The sequence below is a fragment of the Pan troglodytes genome, chromosome 23, assembly GCF_028858775.2.
Source record: "Pan troglodytes isolate AG18354 chromosome 23, NHGRI_mPanTro3-v2.0_pri, whole genome shotgun sequence".
Lineage (NCBI taxonomy): Eukaryota > Metazoa > Chordata > Mammalia > Primates > Hominidae > Pan > Pan troglodytes.
Window position 1 is genome coordinate 40,065,140 of NC_086016.1, and position 20,535 is coordinate 40,085,674.

Here is a 20,535-nt window from a genome sequence, read left to right on the forward strand (position 1 = left end):
AGATATATGATCTAGATCTTATACCAACTCCTGATCTCATGATCCACACTCCTCAGCCTCCCAAAGTGCTGGGATTACAGGCGTGAGCCACCGCGCCCAGCCTCTCCTTTTAATCTTGACTTTCACAAATACCTGGTGGCAGGTGTCATTTCCCCATTCTACACATACTTGAGGCTCAGAGTGAGACAGTGACTCACCCAAGATCTCCCAGCTACAAAATGGCAGAGCCTGGGCCTGAGCTAGCATGGTCATGGGCTGGAAGAGACACAATCCATGTTAAGGCACCTGGGTTTGGAGACTGCTGCCTTTTTTTGTTTGTTTGTTTGTTTTTTGAAACGGAGTCTCTCTCTGTCGCCCAGGCTGGAGTGCAATGGCCTGATCTCGGCTCACTACAACCTCCCTCTCCCATTTTCAAGCGATTCTCCTGCCTCAGGCTCCCAAATAGCTGGAATTACAGGTGTGCGCCACTGCACCTGGCCTTAGACTGCTGCTTTTTGAAATCAAAATTCTGGCCTGGAAACAGAGCTTGGTCTTCCCAGCCCTAGCCCTGCCGCTATGATGCCAGAGGAAGAGGCTTCCCAGGGCCTCCGTTTCCTTGCCTGCACAATGTGGCTGGCAAGACTTGGTCTTCTCTCACAGGGTGGTGGTGAGCTTTCAAATCCTGTGAAAGTGATCTGACAGGAGAGCAGTGGACACGTGGGAAGGCTGTTGTCACGGCATTCTGCACATCTGTCCGGACTCAATTAGCCACCTAAGGAGAGAGTAGGGTGGGGCTTCCACCGGCCGTGGGATATGTGGATAATCATCCTTCTGTATCTTTCTTCCATGGCTCCTGGGGCAGCTGGGGAAGCAAGCTGGATGGGCCTGGCCCCATGCTGCCGGATGAGGTGGATGCCTGGCTGTGGCTCTGGGAGAGCCAACCTCCCCCAGGGAACCCACTTTACACAATAGCAGTGGCAGCAGAGGCTGGCGAGGAGACAAGATTCGGACTCTGGGGAGCACTGATAGCATTTCCCGAGCCTCAGGTACATGCGGACCGTGACCCTCCCTGGGACCCCAGGGGGGCTGCTCCTCAGGACTAAGGAAGGAGGAGGAGGTGTGAGAAACCTTTCACCATATACCATAGAAAGCATTTACCTCAATGGCCTTGGTTTACATATGGGGAAACTGAGGCATATAAAGGGAAGGGAGCATGTCCAGTCTGTCCTTAATAGCAAGACCCACTGAATACACCTTTCCTGGCTCTCTGTTTAGTGTTTGGACGTTCAAAGATCCCTAGACTAGGCGGCGGGAGTTTCAGGGCCACGATCCAGATCTTACACCAACTGTGTGTGGCCCCGCGCAAAATCACTCCCCGCTCTTTGGCACTTAAGTTGGCGAAACTGGGATGGGCTGGGACCTCAAAGGGCCATTCTAGTAGGGGAGTCACAGGTACAGGTGGTGAAGGGGTGAAAGGGCATGATGTCTTGGGGTTTATAGTCCACTGAGCCTCGCCGGAGGTAACCCCGGCTCAGGGATGCTTTCGTTGCCATGGCAACCTCAGGGCCGGCGCGGGGCCCCTGAGTGCAGCTGAGGAAGCTGGGACAAATCCTGCCCTTCCCAAGATGGCGGCGGCGGCAGGGCAAAGGGCGGTGTTAGACGCTGTCAGCCTGTCCAGACCGTTCCTCTGTTTTCGCTTGTTCCTACTAACGGCGAGCTTCCGCCAATACTTGTTCTCGTTCTTGGCTCCGAGCGTCCCGGGAGCCGGGAAGGGAAGGATTGTCTTCAGGGATTGGAGCAAATATCCAGTGGGGGGGGAAAGGCGGGACTTCCGCGTCTTGCCGGAAGTGACGTAACAATCGCGGCCACCGCCAGGTGGAACGGCAGGTGGGTTCAGGTACCAGCCTGGCCGGGACCCGGCTGTGGGACCAACGCTTCCGGTGAGCGACAGAGGCAGCTCCCCAGGGCCTGGAGACGCGTGGGGCGGACTCTGGGATCTGAGCCCATCGCCCTGGCCTGGAGTCCCCCTTTGTACCTAGTAAGAATCACCTACCCAGCCCCCCACCCGGAGACTGTCCCATCCCACTCCAGAGGGGAAGAGGAGGGCACTGCTGTCCCGTATGAGGGTGGTGGAGGGAGGGGTGGCGTTGGCATTTAGGCACTTGGGTTCTCTAAATCCTATGCTCCTTTCTCTCCCGGATCCAGTTCCCCATTCCCCTACCGAGCTGGGCAGTTAGCCAGCCCACTCCAACTCTCGGAACCATGTTTGCAGACTTGGATTATGACATCGAAGAGGATAAACTGTGAGTATTTTATTCCCCCAAGTTCCAGCAGTATAGGAGCCCCAAGTTCCTCATTTCCCTGGACTTCCCAGTCCCACAAACCCTTGCTTCTCAGCGGTGGATCAGTTGTTGTACTGAAGCAGCAATGGACCCTGCTCTCCCAGGAGCTCACTATTTGTAGGGGGCTGTGGGCAGTTAAAGGGATAATCACAGCTCAGTGCCATAAGGGCACTATTAGCATGACTTGGTGACAAGAAGAGCAAAGCAGATGGAGCAGTGCTTCTGCTGGGGTGGTCAAGGAAAGCTTCATGGAGGACGTAGCAATTGAACCAGGTTTTGAAGGTTGAATAGGAATATTGTAGACACCCTTCCTTCCCAACATAGGTTGTTAGTAGGACAGATTTTCCCATTAGAATATATCCTCTTTCAGATCAAGGAGTGGGTGCAATGCCTTTCTCTATGCTCAGCACTTAGTAAGGGACTTGACGTCAGTAGGTTGTTAGCGAATGTTTTTTGAATGAATAAGTGAATCAGCGTGAGTACTTATCATAAAACACCAGTCAATGCTAATTTATAGTGGAAACCGAGAGGTAATTGAGCAGTTGAGAGGTGGGAGGTGGACAGTTTAATAGAGGGAGACTCCCTGGAGTAGGTGGCCATCATACTCCATAGATGCCTGATAAGGTGACAAGGACAGAACCTGGCTCAAATCTCAGAGATCGAATAAATGAAAGGGAAGGGGGACCTATTTTTATGGAGTGCCTGCTGTGGACTGGGTTGCTGTTAGTGCCCTCCATGCATGGTTAGAAGAACTCTGATAAGGGTGCTCATCCACATTTTATGGATGAGGAAATTGAGATGCACAGAGGGTGACTTACCCAAGTCCCATAGCTGGCCAGGCACGGTGGCTCACGCCTGTAATCCCAGCACTTTGGGAGGCTGAGGCAGGCGGATCAACTGAGGTCAGGAGTTCAAGACCAGCCTGGCCAACATGGTGAAACCCTGTCTCTACTAAAAATACAAAAAAATCAGCCAGGTGTGGTGGCAGGCACCTGTAGTCCCAGCTACTTAGGCGACTGAGGCAGGAGAATCACTTGAACCCGGGAGGCGGAGGTTGCAGTGAGCCGAGATTGCGCCATTGCACTCCAGCCTGGGCAACAAGAGTAAGACTCCATCTCAAAAAAAAGACAAGTTCCACAGCTGATAAATGGCAGAGCTGGGGTTTGATCCCACATCTGCTTAACTCCAAGAGCTGTGCATGTTCCAGCACAAAATGTTGTTGTTTTGTCCAAGGGAGGGAGAGAAAAAGCTGGGCAGCCAGTGGAGCCCCTCAGGAGTTTTAGAGGGCCCACCCCCTCCAGTCATCCTTCCGCCAGGAGAGTCAGCCTAGCTTGCTTTTCTTTCTAGCGGAATCCCGACTGTGCCTGGGAAGGTGACCCTGCAGAAGGATGCTCAGAACCTGATCGGGATCAGCATTGGAGGAGGGGCCCAGTACTGTCCCTGCCTCTATATCGTCCAGGTATTGGGCGCTTTGGAGGGGGGCACAAGGTACATCCCTACTTGGGCATGACAAAGGCAGGTTCATTTCTCCACACTGCATAGCTGACTCCTTCTCATTCTTGAGGTCTGACCCTCTCAGAGGGGCTTTCTGACCACCTGCGCTGCGTTGCTCTGCCCTGTCTTCTCCCCTGTGTCGCTCTGTTTTTTTCCTTCTCGGCACTTATTACTTGTTATTTGCCCTCTGTCTAGTAGAGTAGACTCTTTGCACTGAGGGCAGTGTCCTGGTTTGCTTTTTCACTGCAGTAAGCACCAGGTACAGTGCCTGGCACATAGTGGACATGCAATAGAAATTGACTATTGAATCAACAAAACCATCAGCCTTGCGTACTAGCCAAAATGAAGTGTCATAGGAACACGATGAAATAATGGCCTGAGTTCAAATGCAAGCTTCTTTCCTACTTACTAGCAAGTTACTTAACCTCTTTGGGCCTCAGTTTGATCACCTAGAAAGCGGGGATTTAAAACATGTAGACACAATCATCTCTGGGTTCTTGTGAGAAGTCAACAAAACGACCTAACACACTAGAAGTTAAGAAACATGCATTGGCCAGGCATAGTGGCTCACACCTGTAATCCCAGCACTTTGGGAGGCCGAGGTGGGTGGATCACGAGGTCAGGAGTTCGAGACCAGCCTGGCCAACATGGTGAAACCCCATCTCTACTAAAATACAAAAATTAGCCTGGCGTGGTGGTGCACGCCTGTACTTCCAGCTACTTGGGAAGCTGAAGTAGGAGAATCGCTTTAACCTGGAAAGTAGAGGTTGCAGTGAGCTGAGATCACGCCACTGCATTCCGTGCATTCCAGCCTGGGTGACCAAGTGAGACCCTGTTTCAAAAAAAAGAAAGAACCATGCATTAAGCAGTAGCTGCTGCTATTTTCCAGGTAGCTGTACATTTTCCCAGATGCTCTGCCAGTGGTGAGGAACACTGTTGTGTCTCTTGTAGAGGAAGCTGCGCTGGTGATATTCTGTCCACTGTAACTCAGGAGTGGTGACAGGCCTGCTGTGGGGCGTCCTTCACTGTGTGGCTCGTCCAAGTCAGTGACCTTGCTGTAGCCTTGGGAAGACCTGTTCTAACCCTCTCACTGGTGGCAGATGGGAAACTGGCCTCTGTGAGGATCTTGCTAAGGAGTCGCTTGTAGGCCTCGAAGACAGATTCCCAGGATCGACCTGGTCTTGCTTCTGCTCACAGTGCTGCCCCCTTCATGAGCCATTTGGCCTCCTGTGATCCAGGAGGCATTAGCAAGGCCTCCCCCAGGCCTGGCCTCCTGGCCATGTGTCTGCTCAGCCTCTTGCCACCTCCCTCTACCTACCTCAGGTGCAAGTTTGCTTAGAATGAACAGACATTATAAAATAGTATAATTGATTTTTTTTTTTTTTGAGACAGAGTCTCACTGTGTTGCCCAGGCTGGAGTGCAGTGGCATGATCTCAGCTCACTGCAACCTCTGCCTCCTGGATTCAAATGATTCTCATGCCTCAGCCTCCCGAGTAGCTGGTATTACAGGTGTGCGCCATCATGCCCAGCTAATTTTCGTATTTGTAGGAGAGAGAGGGTTTAGATATGTTGGCCGGGCTGGTCTCGAACTCCTGGCCTCAAGCGATCCGCCCACCTCAGCCTCCCAAAGTGCTAGGATTACAGGCATGAACCACCAGCCAATAAAATAATAGAACTGGCCGGGTGCGGTGGCTCACACCTGTAATCCCAGCACTTTGGGAGGCTGAGGTGGGCAGATCACCTGAGGTGAAAACTTCCAGACAAGCTTGGCCAACATGGTGAAACCCTGTCTCTACTAAAATACAAAAATTAGCCAGGCATGATGGCGGGTGCCTGTAATCCCAGCTACTTGGGAGGCTGAGACAGGAGAATCGCTTGAACCCGGGAGATGGTGGTTGCAGTAAGCCGAGATCGTGCCATTGCACTCCAGCCTGGGCGGCTGAGTGAGACTCCGTCTCAAAAATAATAATAATAATAATCATCATCATCATCATAGAATTGATTTTTTTAATTCAATTTTGTTTTTATCAAAGTGCCATATGACTTGCCTCTACCAAGTCAAGAGCATTAAAAGCCCTGTATCAAATAATAGCAATCCACTGCCCTTCCCCTGGGCACCTCACCCGGCTTTCTCTGTCTCTTCATGCATGGGCTTCCATTTTTCTCAATAGTCTCACTCTGTCGCCCAGGCTGGAGTGCAGTGGTGCAAGCACGGGTCACTGCAGCCTTGATTTCCCCAGACTCAGATGATTCTCCCACTTGAGCCTCCAAGTAGCTGGGATTACAGGCACGTGCCACCAAACCTGGCTAATTTTTGTGTATTTTTTGTAGAGATGGTGTTTTGCCATGTTGCCCAGGCTTGTCTCAAACTCTTGGGTTCAAGTGATCCGCCCGCCTCAGCCTCCCAAAGTGCTGGGATTACAGGCATGAGCCACCGTGCTCAGCCTATCCTGTTGTTTCTTGATCTGTCATCTGTAAATATCTATTGACTTTGCCTCGTCTGGTAGATGAGAATTAGTTCTTCCCATGACCAGTCTGTTTCCTCTCATCCCACCTTTCCAACATAGTTATTTTTCTATTTTTGGCTAAATTAATATTAGTACAACAGAGATTTTGTTCGGGAAATCTTTTCCAGATGCCTCCTAGGCTCTGTTTTAGGCACTAGGGATAAAAAAATGAAGAAAACAAAGATCCTACTCTTGCGGAGCTCTCATTCTAGTCAAAACAACTCTATGTTTAACTTTCTGAGGAATCTATGTTTCTTTTCTTAATTCAGCCTGTTCTTGTGTTTTGAGAGGGTGGGGGTAATTTCCTGTTTTGTTTTTTTCATTTGCACTCTCCTTGTTTTCTCAGTGTGTTTTCCACAATTTCCCATCTTTTTTTTTTTTTTTTTTTGAAATTAAGTCTTGCTCTGTTGCCAGGCTGGAGTGCAATGGCGTGATCTTGGCTCACTGCAACCTCCAGCCCCCGGGTTCAAGTGATTCCCCTGCCTCAGCCTCCGAAGTAGCTGGGATTACAGGCACGTGCCACCACACCTGGCTAATTCTTGTATTTTTAGCAGAGAAGGGGTTTCACCATGTTGGTCAGGCTGGTCTCGAACTCCTGACTTCAAGTGATCCACCTGCCTCGACCTCCCAAAGTGCTGGGATTACAGGCGTGAGCCACCATGCCCGGCCCCATTTTCTTCAGTCTGTTTTCCGCCCTGTAGTCTCTCCCCCTTGTGCCCTCCCCCTGCCCCTGCCCCTTCTCTTTGGATTCCCCCATCTTGGGGGTCCCTTTCCTGGTTTACTCCCTGATCTCCCATGGAGAATATCCTCCTGTAGCTTTCTGAGAAAGGGCACGTGGGATGTCAATTTTTTGAGACCTCGGGTCTGTCTTTTTTGGTCATTGTGGTTCCCATATTCCTTTCAGTTGACATTTTGGCTCATTCAATTCAAGAATGAACGTCAAGGTTGACAGTAATTCCTGTGTGGAAGTGTGATGGCCTTGTCACATTGTCCTTTGCTGTCACATGGCTATTGCCATTCTTATTTGTGATCCTTTATTTGTGATGTGTTTTATTTCTGATCTGTGAGAACTTTGAGGACTTTCTTTTTGTCCCTGGTGTTGGGAGGAGTCGTGATGGTAGCTGCAGGCACAGGCTTTTGTTTATTGTGCCAGATCCTCAGAGGGCGTCATCGGGAACACCATGTCCTTCTTGTCATGTATCTCGATGATGACATCCTGCTTTCTGTATTCTCTGTTCTGCTTTTTTCTGTTTTTTTATTGTGGTAAAATTTACCATCTTAACTTTTTTTTTCTGAGACAGGATCTTGCTCTGTCGCCCAGGCTGGAGTGCACGGGTGCGATCACGGCTCACTGCAGCCTCAACCTCCTGGGCTCAAGCGATCCTCCCACCTCAGACCCCCGAGTAGCTGGGACTACAGGCGCGCGCCACCATGCCTGGCTCATTTTTGTATTTTTTTTGTAGAGACAGAGTTTTGCCATATTGCCGAGGCGATCTTCCCACCTCGGTTTCCCAAAATGCTGGGATTACAGGTGCGCACCACCGTGCCCAGCCCTTGGTCTATTTTTGAATTAGGTTGTTTGGTTTTTGTTGTTGAGTTTTAAGAATTCTCTACAAAGCACAATCGGCTAAGAGGAAAAAAAGAAAAAAAGAGTTTTAGGAATTCTGCATATATTCTGGATATTAATCCCTTATCAAAAATGTGATTTGCAAATATTTTCTCCCATTCTGTGGGTTGCCTTTCTTTTCTTCTCTTCTCTGTTCTTTTCTTTATTTTTTTTCTTTTTGAGACAGTGTCTCACTCTGTTGCCCAAGCTGGAGTACAGTGATGGGATCTCAGCTCACTGCAGCCTCTGTTTCCCAGGCTCAAGTGATCCTCCCACCTCAGCCTCCCAAGTAGCTGGGACTACAGGCGTACACCACCATGCCCAGCTAATTTTCGTATTTTTTGTAGAGACAAGGTTTTGCCACATTGCCCAGACTGGATGGTGTATTTTGATGCACCAGTTTTAAAATTTTTATGAAGTTCAATTTGTTTATTTTTTGTTACTTGGATCTTAGGTGTCACATCCAAGAAATTACTGTAAAATCCAATGTCGTGAAGATTTTGGGCTAGGCGTTTTTCTGAGTTTTGTAGTTTTAACTTTTACATTTAGGTCTTTGAACAATTTTGAGTTAATTATTATTATTATTATTATCTTCGAGACAGAGTCTCGTTCTGTTGCTCAGCCTGGAGTGCAGTGACATGATCTTGGCTTACTACAACCTCCGCTTCCCAGGTCCAAGCGATTCTCCTGCCTCAGCCTTCTGAGTAGCTGGGACTGCAGGCGCCTGCCACCATGCCCAGCTAATTTTTGTATTTTTAGTAGAAATGGGGTTCGCCATGTTGGCCAGGTTAGTCTCGAATTCCTGACCTCAGGTGATCTGCCTGCCTTGGCCTCCCAGAGTGTTGGAATTACAGGTGTGAGCCACTGCGCCTGGCCTTGAGTTAATTTTTGTATGTGGTGTTAAGTAGTGTCAACTTCATTTTTCACATACCATTGTTGAAATGACTGTCCTTCCCCATTGAATGTTCTTGACACCCTTGTCAAAAATCATTTGACGCCGGGCACGGTGGCTCATGCCTGTAATCCCAGCACTTTGGGAGGCCAAAGCAGGTGGATCACCTGAGGTCGGGAGTTTGAGACCAGCCTGACCAACATGGAGAAACCCTGTCTCTACTAAAGATACGAAATTAGCCGGGCGTGGTAGCGCATGCCTGTAACCCCAGCTACTCAGGAGGCTGAGGCAGGAGAATTGCTTGAACCTGGGAGGCGGAGGTTGCGGTGAGCGAGATGGCGCTATTGCACTCCAGCCTGGGCAACAAGAGCGAAACGCTGACTCAAAAAAAAAAATTATTTGACTATGTATTTGAGGCAGGAGAATTGCTGGAGCCCAGGAGTTCAGTGCCACAGTGAGCTGTGATCACGCCACTGCACTCCAGCCCGGGTGGTGCGACGCTTTCTCAAAAAATGAGAGCAGAGGGTAGAGTGGAAGACAGAGCCAGGCAGTGGTCAGGTGTCTTCCCAGGTTCCATCTTAGCCCCCCCTTTCTTCCCCCACCACTCTCCTTATGCACCCACAGGTATTTGACAACACCCCAGCAGCCTTGGACGGCACAGTGGCAGCTGGCGATGAGATCACCGGTGTCAATGGCAGGTCAATCAAAGGGAAAACTAAGGTGGAGGTGGCGAAGATGATTCAGGAGGTGAAGGTAAGGGCTGCTGCAGAGCAGGTGTCCAGAGGCAGCAACACAGGTTTCTGAGACCTCCAGGCTGCCAGAGGTCCCAGCAGGCCTGGAAGGGGGTATCAGCCCTCACCGCCCCCTTCCTTGGCATGTGCAGGGTCAGGGTCATACTCCAGCCTCCCTCGTCCATCCCTCATTCATTCAATAAATACTAATCGTGCTCCAGGACTTGTGCTGAACCTTGGCAAGAGAGTGGGCAGCAAGACCACAAGGTCCTCATGAGCTCCCAGGGAGCTGACAGACTCGGAACCACCCCTCAGGCAAGCCCATGTGTCCCCAGTCAGCGCTGGAGCTGAAGCTAAAAGTCCAAGGTGATCCTCCCTGGGTCAGTAGACACCCAATAATGTCAGCCGGGTCACGCTGGGCCTGCGAGGGCTAGGAGGGAAAGAAGAGCGCCCTTTCCCCATCCTGTAGGAACTTTTGGTCCCACGCAGCCTCCTGGGCTCATAGACACCCAGAGACCCCCCTCCCAGGCCAGCTGATCTTCTGCTCTACAGACCAGAGTCACACACTGCCTGCCCCGCTTTCCCCCACCCCTGCTGCTCCAGGTCTGGAATGGCAGGCGGCATCCTGGCCTCTCCCGAAGCGAGCATGCAGCCCCTTTGCCATTTCCTAGTGAAGTGGCTGCTAGCGAGTCTCAGGAAACCAATACTGTGAAAGAACTGATGTGCAGGCCGTGCACAGCCATGGGGTGATTTGAAAGTCTCGGGGACAAGGGTCCCCACTGTGAGTTCAGCTTGGCCAAGGGTGGCAGCTACCTCCCTCAGCCCCACTTCTGTCCTCCGGGTTCTGGCACCCCTGATAGTCTGCCTTCCTGCCTTAACCCAGGCCAGCCGCTGCTCCATCCTCTCTCCCCTTTATCCTCCTGTCCTGCTCCTGAGTAGTCCCTGCTTCTCTCCTTCCTTGCTGTAGGAAGAGTCCCATCCTGCACATTCTCCTATTCCAGCCCCTTTAGCCATAGGACAAATCAGGGCCTGGGGCTGGGGCTCAGAGCTCTGTTGTAAAAAAAGGAAGCAGCAAGGTTCATTGAGACCCCACAGCTGCCACTCCACGTGGTCTGGGTATCACTGCCTCAGGTATGACCTGTTAGGCAGAGGAGCTGATCATGGGAACAGGTGCAGGGGGTCTCGTTCTGGCCGAGTTGGGTTGTGTGTGCCCCATTTGGCAGCCCTTCCCCCCTCCGCATCTCCTCCCCATCTCCACTCGCCAGGTCCCTCCCTGTCCTCTCAGGCTTGGTCATACCAGCTCCTCAGGTTGCCCGTGAGGACAAGAGCTCTTTGTATTTGCACACGGCCATGACAGGGATGCAGCATTGGCCCAGCTCCCCTGTTTGGGTGCTGGGCAGGGATTACTCTCCCATCTTACAGGTGTCCACAGGCGGGGAGTGACCTGCTTGTGGTCACACAGCTGAACTGGGGCCCGGGCCCGACTCCCACTGCAGCCCGCTTGCCGTTGGCCTACAGCTGCTCCCTGTGGGGTGGCCCCTGAGCACGCCTGTGTTTCATTCTGCGGGAGCAGTTCACACCCCACCTCTGACTCTGATTGCATCTGCTCATTTTGGTTTCCCTTTGGGACTTGATTTTTAAATCCTGTTTTATATTTGGATGAATGTGGTCCCAAGTTCAAGGGCTTTTGGTTTGCAAGGATGAGAGTGAACACAGCGCCCTCCCGTGCTCAGGCAAGTCCTCTTGGGAGAAGCCTTTGTCTCCTGAGCAGTTGTTAGAAAGTGGTTTGTGTAATTCCCTGATTCGCATCAGCCTTGCGGGGCTGGGGCTGCCCCTGCCCCTCCCCTTGGTGCCCCAGCACCAGGCACAGAGCAAGTGCTCAGATGTGCTGTTCGATGAGTAGAGGGATTCCTGGGGATGGGGTGTTTTGGGGTGGAGGAGGGAATAATCAGTGTAGGGAAATGACACGGCAAAGGCTTGGAGTGTGGTTTGCGTGGGGAGGGAAGAAGGAGAGCCTGACCTGGCTGAAGCACAAGACATCAGAGACCGCCGGGCTGTGGGCCCTGTGCCAGCCCTGTCCCCACTGATTCCCCAGGGCTTGGATGTAGAGTAGGAAGGGAGGGGCCTGGGATCAGACAGGGTCACAAGGTGGGGCCATGTCACAGCGCTCAGCCTGGCCCTTACTGGGGCTTAGGATTCTTTTTTTTTTTTTTGAGACAGAATCTCATTCTGTCATCCAGGCTGGAGTGCAATGGTGCGATCTCAGCTCACTGCAACCTCCGCCTCCCAGATTCAAGTGATTCTTGTGCCTCAGCCTCCTGAGTAGCTGGGATTACAGGCACGCGCCACTACGCCCGGCTAATTTTTGTATTTTTAATAGAGATGGAGTTTTGCCATGTTGCCCAGGCTGGTCTCAAACTCCTGACCTCAAGTGATCTGCCTGCCTCAGCCTCCCAAATTGTTGGGATTACAGGTGTGAGCCACCGCACCCGGCCTTGGGCTCAGGATTCTCAGTCCAGAACAGTCTTGGCGGGGAAGGGGCTCAGGGTCTGGAGCCTCGCTAACTAGTCTGTGTGTGCTGCTCTTCCAGGGGGAGGTGACCATCCACTACAACAAGCTGCAGGCGGACCCCAAGCAGGGCATGTCCCTGGACATTGGTAAGCTGGTCAGAGCAGTTACGGGTGTCCAGCAGCCTCCCTGGATGGGCCCTGGCCCAAAGGAGAAGTGCCACAGCCAGCCCTGCCCTCCCCTTTATGACAGGAGAATCCAGAGTTACATGGCTGTGGGCTCTGACCTCTGACCAAGCAAATCTGAAAGGCCTGGGAGGCCTCCCGGTGCTCTCCCTGCGTCTGTTCCTGTACTCTGTCCCTGGTTTCTCACTCCCCCGCGTTTCACCCCTACCTCCCCGCTTCGGCCACGTCCTCTGGGAACTTGCTACCCTAGGGTTGTCCTTTGCGGGCCAGCGCCTCGGCTTCCATGGCCCGGGGCCTCACTCTTCATAAAGGGAGAGCAGCCTAACCCTGGCCTGGCGCCTCATGCCCTCTAGCACAGCGCACTCCTCCCTGGCCTCTCCTGCCATCAACTCCCAGGGGGACTCTGGATCTGAACTGGACCTCAGGCGTTGGGCAGAGGGTCTGCGCCCTGGGATAAGTTCCCTCCTGTTAGAGGGGCTGAGCCTCGGTTCTGTAGAAACTTTGAGACTCAAGAGCTGGACAGCAGCTTCGAGTCCTCTGGACTGGCCGCTTCACATTACGGATCAAAGCCTGAGACCCAGAGAGGGCACTGCAGCCCCTGGTGAGCGCACACCTAGGTCTCAGCTCCGGAGCCCAGCAATCCTCTTCATACACCCTAGGGCCAGAGGCCAAGGGGCTAAGGGCAGGCTGGATCTATCTGGGAGCTCCCTCCGAAACCCTCTGGTTCCAACACAGGACTAAGTCCCCTTCCTAGGACTAAGCTGGTCAGATGCAGTAATTGAGTCTGGGGTCCGAGCTTCATGGTCGTTGATGGTGCCCATTACTTTCACATAACCAGCCCAGGGCCCCTCTTCTCTCCCTCTCCTTTATGTGACACCCTAGGTCCTGATGTGACACAGAGGAGGGGAAGAGGCCTCCTTGGCTTCCATTAGCCTGTGCTGAGCCCGGGCAGCATTGGGCTCTCAGCGACCACCAGTTGATGTTGCGCAGCAGGCCCTGGGCGAAGCACTTCATGTTTAACTGCCCAGGCTCCCAGCACCTCTGTGAAGCAGAGGGAATAGGGCAGGGGCCTAGGACCTCCCCACTGGACATTCCCCACTTCACAGCCACCCCCAGCAGCCCTTCTGCCCACTATGGGGTGCTCCCTGTGAATGGAGGTAAGGCTGGGGGCAGGGATGGCCTCTGGGCAGCCACAGACTCACCAGGTCCTTTGTCCCCCGCTCAGTGTTGAAGAAAGTCAAGCACCGGCTGGTGGAGAACATGAGTTCAGGGACCGCAGATGCTCTGGGCCTGAGCCGAGCCATCCTGTGCAATGGTGAGTCCCTTCCCACCCAGCTGGGGCCCTGGGGACTCAAGCCCAGGCTGAGAAGAGGGCGGGGCACCATGGCTGCCCACCAAGCTGCTGTGGGTCCCGCGGGTCTGACCCTGGCCTCTGCCCGTGGAACTGAGAAGTCACCATCTCTGCATCCCCAGAGGCCTCTCCAGCTCCCGGAGGGTCCACAGCTGTCAGCTGGGCTGTCTTAGCCAGTGTCCCTCAGGTCACAGATGGGAAAACAGACTTAGTGTGGGGAGGTGCCTCTGCCCCTGCCCTCAGCCCCCTTACCCCTCACCCCAGCACTCTCGCTGCCCACCTCCTGCCTCCTTTGTCCAGGAGGTGGCGCTGCTGCCCTTGCTTCTGCAGGTCCTCCCTTCGTGGTGGCTGCGCAGGCGAGGGGGGAGGCGTGTACATGCACATTTACACACGCATGCACACATGCGCACACACTTTCCCTCCCTGGGGTGGCCAGCGAAACACTCAGTCCCCCTCCTACCGTCGCCAGTCCGAGTTTAAAAATAGCAGCAGCTCTGCAGTGTGCCTGTGGGGTAGATATAAATACCTCTAGAAATTGTAGGCTCAGCTGGGCACACTGGGCTTTATTGGCTAGGGAAGTGGGGGTGGGGACTGAGCTTGTTCCAAATGGTGTACAAAAGTGGCGGCTGCTATTTTCAGCCTCCTGGTGCCTATAAATCCCTGTTACTGTAGTTACCAGCCGTTGAGATGAAATTAGAACTGGTTGTTGTGTTTTTCCCCCCAAACCTTGCAATTTCCCTGGCCTTAAATAGGGTTTCTAAAATTGAAGCTGTCATGATGTCCCATGACCCAGCTAAAAACAACAACACGATGCTTACATGGCTCCTTTCCTGCCGGCTGGCCAGGTGCTAAGGCTCTGGGGAGTCCAGGCCTGGAGGCCACCGGGTGGCCAAAGCCTCCCCAAGACCTCTGAATTGCTCCCTTCCTTCCCCGACAGCCTGTCGCACTGCCACCTCCCTGCCCAGAGAGGCCTGAACACAGCCTCCGCTCCTCCCCTCTTCTGCTAAAAAACCCTGACCCAGGTCAACACAGGAGGCTGGGGAGCAGAGAGCGTCTGACTGCCCCACCTCTCCCCTGCAGCCCTCACCATCACACTGCTGCCCATCGCCCGGCCACTGGGCTGGCTTCTCTGCTGGGCTTTCAGCCTTGAGAGCAAGACTTGGCTCAAAGTGAGCCTGACATGGTGGCTGGCACACAGTAGGTGCTCAAGAAACACTGAGCCAATGAGTGATCACCAAGGCCTCTTCCCAGTGTGAGCTCTCTCAGCCTTCCTGAATTTCCCCCTCCCTCCCCAAGTTGCGTTTTCCCTTCTGAGCCATCTGTGTGCTTGGGAGGCAGAGACCATGTCCTTCCTGCGCTAGAGGCCTGGCTGCTCCATCTCCATTCCTATGGCCCCTGCCAGCCTTCCTCCCCAGCTACCAGCAGGCTTTGTGATAGAAGTGTGGGAGTTTTGCCTGCTAGGCACGGACCCTCCGCTGGCCATGAGGAGGGCCTAGTCATTTACAAAACACCTTTGAACCCAGCTGACCCGAGGTGCCAAATCCCCCTCCCTGGGACCCCTGATCTTTCCCATCCTGGTTCTCCTCTGGGGTTGCCTCTCCCCTCCCCAGCATGGCCCTGGGCCTCCTGTGGCTTGCTGAGCCCACTGACCTCCCCTCTTCTTTGAATCCCGACAGATGGGCTTGTCAAGAGGCTAGAGGAGCTGGAGCGGACCGCCGAGCTGTACAAAGGTGGGTGGGGGGTGGCCTCGTCCTGGCACTAGCTCTGCCCCAGAGAGCATGCTCTCAGCAGAGTGGCAACAGGGGTGCTGGCGCTAGGAATGCCAGCCTACAAAATCCTAGGACCATGGGCATTAAGAGTTCTTAAGAATATATACTTCTTCTGAATTTAAAAATAACTCAGGGGCCTGGTGCAGTGGCTCACACCTGTAATCCCAGCACTTTGGGAGGCTGAGGTGGGCGGATCACTTAAGGTCAGGAGTTTGAGACCAGCCCGGCCAACATGGTGAAACGCCATCTCTACTGAAAATACAAAAATTAGCCAGGCATGATGGTGTGTGCCTATAATCAGTACTCGAGAGGCTGAGGCATGAGAATCGCTTGAACCAGGGAGGCAGAGGTTGCAGTGAGCCAAGATCACACCACCGCACTCTAGTCTGGGGAATAGAGCAAGACCCGATCTCAAAAAAAACAAAACCTGATACTCATAAAAATTCAGAGAATAGCACTTGTAAACATAGCGAGAGTCCCCCGGAATCCCACGCTGTCCCAGGGCTAAAGCCCACAGCAGGCTGTGTACCCCTGCATCTTACAAAATGCTGGCGCCCCTGTCTGATGGGGCTCCTCACGGGTTGGGTCGGACTGAGCTTTTACCCCTGGGCTGTGGTTGGGCGGTGGGGAAAGGCCATGTATCAGGGCCTAGCAGAGGCCTTGGGTGGCATGGGCAGTTGGAGGCCTTGCCCTGGGCCAGTGTGGTCCCCGCCATGCGTCCCCATTCCGCATCACTCGGTCTCTCCCACAGGGATGACGGAACACACCAAGAACCTTCTACGGGCCTTTTATGAGCTGTCGCAGACTCACCGGGGTAATGGCATCCCCCAAAGCTGTGGTGTGACCCTGGGCAATGCCTGGGGCCTCTCACTCCCATGCTGAGGTGGGTCAGACCCACAGCACCTGACCTCAGGCTCCCTCTGGGCTGGGCCTGGTCCCAGGTGCTGGGATTTGCGATGGGCCTGCGGGGAGCATCTAGATCAGCTGGTCTCTTAAGGGCCGCAACGATGAACAGGCCCCACCCTGTCTCCTCACACTGCCACTAGCAGTACACAAGGCCCTTGCGTATTTATATTTCTGACAACCTGTAACTCTGGGCAGGCCGACTGCAGCTGACCCCAGCTACTGCAGAAAATGAAGCCCAGACAAAGGAGAGGGCCACACTGCTCCCAAGTGGTGGAGCTCTTGTTCCAATCCAGGTGTCTAGACTCGTACCAGTGTTCTGCCTCAGGCGGCGCCACCTCCACAAACCTTGACCCAGTCTTCTCTCACTGGTCCCTCTGGGGAATGAGGGCCAACTCCCTTGGTGTGTACACTCAGGACTTTAGGGGGCACAGACCAGCTCTTGGAGGTGTCAATCCAGTTTCCTCCAGGTGTAGACTCAGCTCCTTCAGGGGGTTTAGACCAGCTCTCTTGGAGGTGTAGCCCCTGTGCAGACATTGGCTTCCAGCCTGCCAGGCCCCCTGCCGTGCTTCTCCCCAACAAACCCCTGGCTTCTCTTAGGGGGCCAAGTAGGGGCAGCCTTCAAGGCAAACTTGTCCTGCAGCCTTTGGGGACGTGTTCTCCGTGATCGGGGTGCGGGAGCCCCAGCCAGCTGCGAGCGAGGCTTTTGTGAAGTTCGCCGATGCCCACCGCAGCATCGAGAAGTTCGGCATTCGGCTTCTGAAAACCATCAAGCCGGTAGGTCCTGTTGAGCATGTGTGTGTCTGGCGTGTGAGGGTGGGGAGGGGAGAGTGCGGCATGCAGAGAAGGCCGTATGCCGGAGTCCTGTGCCTGGGTACAGCCTCTGGCTCAGTAACCCACACAGTGGACTGTGGGTGAGTCACTGTGCCCCCTTGGGCCTTGCCATTGACCTCTGGGCTGGCTTCTGACCCTGGCTCGCCACTGAGTCACAGCTTGCCCTAGGCCTGGCACTAGTCTTCTCATCCTTGAGAGGGACAAGGCATCAGGGAGCACCATCTGGCTCTGATAGTCGAGTCCACCGACAAGGGTGACTTATCAGTGCCATTCATTGTCACCCTGGCACCCCCCCGCCATGACAGCCTCAGCATCCACCCACCCTCTTCCAGATGCTGACGGATCTGAACACGTACCTCAACAAAGCCATCCCGGACACTCGCCTCACCATCAAGAAGTACCTGGACGTGAAGTTTGAGTACCTGGTGAGTAGTCCAGGTGCCCAGGCTGCTAGGGCGAGCGCTCACCCTGGAGATCTGCCCCACTTCAGTCAGCCATGCTGCGGCCAGTGAGGCCAGTCAGAGACGACAGCATGTCTGCTCCAGGTGTGGGCCCAGAGGCCCAGGGAGGTGCGGCCAAAGCCCTGCTGCGCCTGCACAAAGAAGCATCTGAGAGCCTGGGGTGGGCACGGCTCTCGCTGTGTGCACTCTGACCCCTTGGGATTTGTTGCCTTTAAACAATGGGTTAGACTAGGTGAGTGAGCATAAAATGTGTGTCAGTGAACGTTCTTGAGTTTTACATTTAATTATTCTATAGTCAAAGGAATTGAGAGAAAATGCTCTATTAGGCAAGCCAAGGTTCCTTTGCTGCAAGACTTATCAGAGCCTTTGCTAGGCTGATGTGCAGTGTGAATTTTCAAGGGTCTTCCTAAGCTCCTTTAACGACAGACCCCTTTTTCCCCAGAGCATCTCTTGGGCCTTGAGTTTGGTCAACTCGGCCGCCTAAGCCTCAGGCCCTGTCATCCCTCAGCACCTGCCGCTGCCCCCTCTGGGACTCCCTGAACACCTGCGCCAGCCTCTCCTGCTGCGTGTGGGTGATGGGGGTGGAGCTGGGGATCTGGGGTGGGGGTAGTAGCCACTCTGACAGTCTCACCTGTCCCATACAGTCGTACTGCCTGAAGGTGAAGGAGATGGATGACGAGGAATACAGCTGCATTGTGAGTGTTGGAGGGGGTGGGGGGCTTGTACCTCCCCCCACCTGGTCTGCCAGGGATAGCAGGTGGTTCAGGCCAACCCGGGAGAGACCTGGGGGACTTGGCTGGACTCTCGTTCCTGGAGATTTAGGGGCATCTTCCCAGTCCCGCTGGGCCTCGGGGTGCTGGGCACCCGGCCGGGAACCACTCCCTCAGTCTGGGGGACTCTCGGAGGGAAATTGGATTTTCTTCACTCCTATGAGGCGCTTTTAAGTGTTTGATTTTTCTGCTGTCGGGATCCATTTCGTGGCCAGTGTTCATTGAATGTGGCAGAGGTTTGGGTTTGGTTTTTTCCTCTCTTCAAAGCTATCACTGAGTGCTTCTGAGAAACACTGAAGTCTCAGAAATGAGGTCTCAGGAATGAAGAACCGCCGTGGCTTTGAAAGCGCAGTGCGGTGCGAGGCCGTCCCTGAGCAGGCCCTCCTGTCCCACCCCCGCCCCAGGCCCTAGGCGAGCCCCTTTACCGGGTGAGCACCGGCAACTATGAGTACCGCCTGATCCTGCGCTGCCGCCAGGAGGCGCGCGCCCGCTTCTCCCAGATGCGCAAGGATGTGCTGGAGAAGATGGAGCTGCTGGACCAGAAGCACGGTGAGCGCCGCCCTCCTCCCCGTCCGCTCTCCATTTCAGAGGTGGGAAAACTGAGGCCCAGAGGGGTAAGGTACTCTCAGGGCCAGGCCACGGCCCAGATGTAAAGCCCCTCCAGGAGCCCAGCCATCTGCCCAGAGCCTGGCCTGGGTGGAGCTGGCCTGTGCGCGTGGGCTCCGTGGGCTGCCATCCATGATCCATTTACCCTGCAGCCTCCTGCGTTCCCTGAACTGGGAGCGGGGAGGCCCCGGGCTGGGCGGCCCCTGCCTCCGCCCCTTGCCAGGTCATGAGGGGTCAGGGAAGTGCCCGAGTGGGAAGCCCAGGGGAGGCGAGAGGTGGGCCGGGTGGGCTGGGAGAGTCTCCTCCCTGAGGCAGGCAGCCAGAGCCCACTGCAGCCTGTCCCCCGACCTCCCACCCCAGTCCAGGACATCGTGTTCCAGCTGCAGCGCCTCGTGTCCACCATGTCCAAGTACTACAACGACTGCTACGCAGTGCTGCGGGATGCCGACGTCTTCCCCATCGAGGTAGACCTGGCACACACCACATTGGCCTATGGCCTCAACCAGGAGGAGTTCACAGATGGGGAGGAGGAGGAGGAGGAGGAGGAAGACACGGCAGCTGGGGAGCCGTCCAGGGATACACGAGGGGCTGCTGGGCCCTTGGACAAGGGTGGAAGCTGGTGTGACTCCTGAGTGCCCTGCGGGTGTGGTGCCGGGGGCAGGGTGCGTGGGAGGACGGAGCCTGGGAGCGGGGCGGGGCCGCCGCGCAAGGGGGCGACGCATAAAGGCCTGCTGGCCTTGGGGCGCCTGCCTCCCTGCTCCTCTGCCCTCGCACAGCGAACCTGGGCTCCTGCCCAGGACAGGCACCAGGGTCATGGCCTGGGACCTGGACATTGGCCCCTCCACCCTCCCTCCCTTCCCGGCTCCCCGGCCAGAGGGAGAGCTTGGTCTCTGGACCTGCCTTAGGAAGGAGAGGGAGGGCAGGAAGGAAAAGAAAGGACTTGGAGGTGGCAGGAGTCTGGGCCCTGCTCCTTGTGGGCGCTCACACTGCCCCCGGAGCCTGCTGGGAGTGGGGCCGGCCGTGGACAGCTGAGGTTGGGGCCAATGCCTCCTGGGCACCCTTGCCTCGCCCCAGACCGGCCCGTCCAGTCCCCATCACACCTCGGCGGCCTTTATTTATTCTGTCCCCCCAGCTCGGCCACTTCTCTGAAGGAGGGCTGGGTTCTGGGCCTGTATCGAATAAACACAAACCTGGATGTTGCAGTGGTCGCAGTGGCTTCAGACCCTCCTTGTCTGCCCCTCCCCTCCACCGTCTATTGACAGCGCCCTTGCTATGCACCATTTATGCCTCACTGAAGTGTTGCAGGGCTAGCACTGTGGTCCCCTCACAGCTGGTGATTTGAGGCTCAGAGAAAGATCTTGCCCAAGGCCACACCCTGTGTGGGGACACAGTGGGTTTTAACTCAGATCTGTCCTGAAGGCCTGACTTTGCCACCTGCCTCCAAAGCTTTCTGCTTTGTGGAACCTTTTGTATCTCACCCCCGCCCCCTTCCCCCGCCCCCAATCTGTGACCTTTCTGTGCTTCCGACAGGAAATAAACCTTTGGGGAAGAGAAGGGCAGACATGGAGCCAGGGCGACTGAGCCCCCAAGTAGGGG

At 54.7% G+C, this 20,535-nt stretch overlaps 1 protein-coding gene across 3 annotated transcripts; it reads left to right on the top strand.

Moving 5' to 3' along the window:
* The first annotated feature begins 1,682 nt into the window (after positions 1–1,682).
* PICK1 (protein interacting with PRKCA 1) lies at positions 1,683–20,141 on the top strand. Of its 3 annotated transcripts, none has more exons than XM_016938823.4 (13): positions 1,683–1,919; positions 2,185–2,282; positions 3,669–3,780; positions 9,446–9,574; positions 12,143–12,209; positions 13,471–13,560; positions 15,273–15,326; positions 16,117–16,179; positions 16,912–17,045; positions 17,435–17,527; positions 18,208–18,258; positions 18,738–18,882; positions 19,300–20,141. In XM_016938823.4, the coding sequence occupies exons 2-13, from the start codon at positions 2,242–2,244 to the stop codon at positions 19,569–19,571; spliced, it is 1,251 nt and encodes a 416-aa protein (XP_016794312.2). In that variant the 5' UTR covers positions 1,683–1,919; positions 2,185–2,241; the 3' UTR covers positions 19,572–20,141.
* Positions 20,142–20,535: the final 394 nt, after the last annotated feature.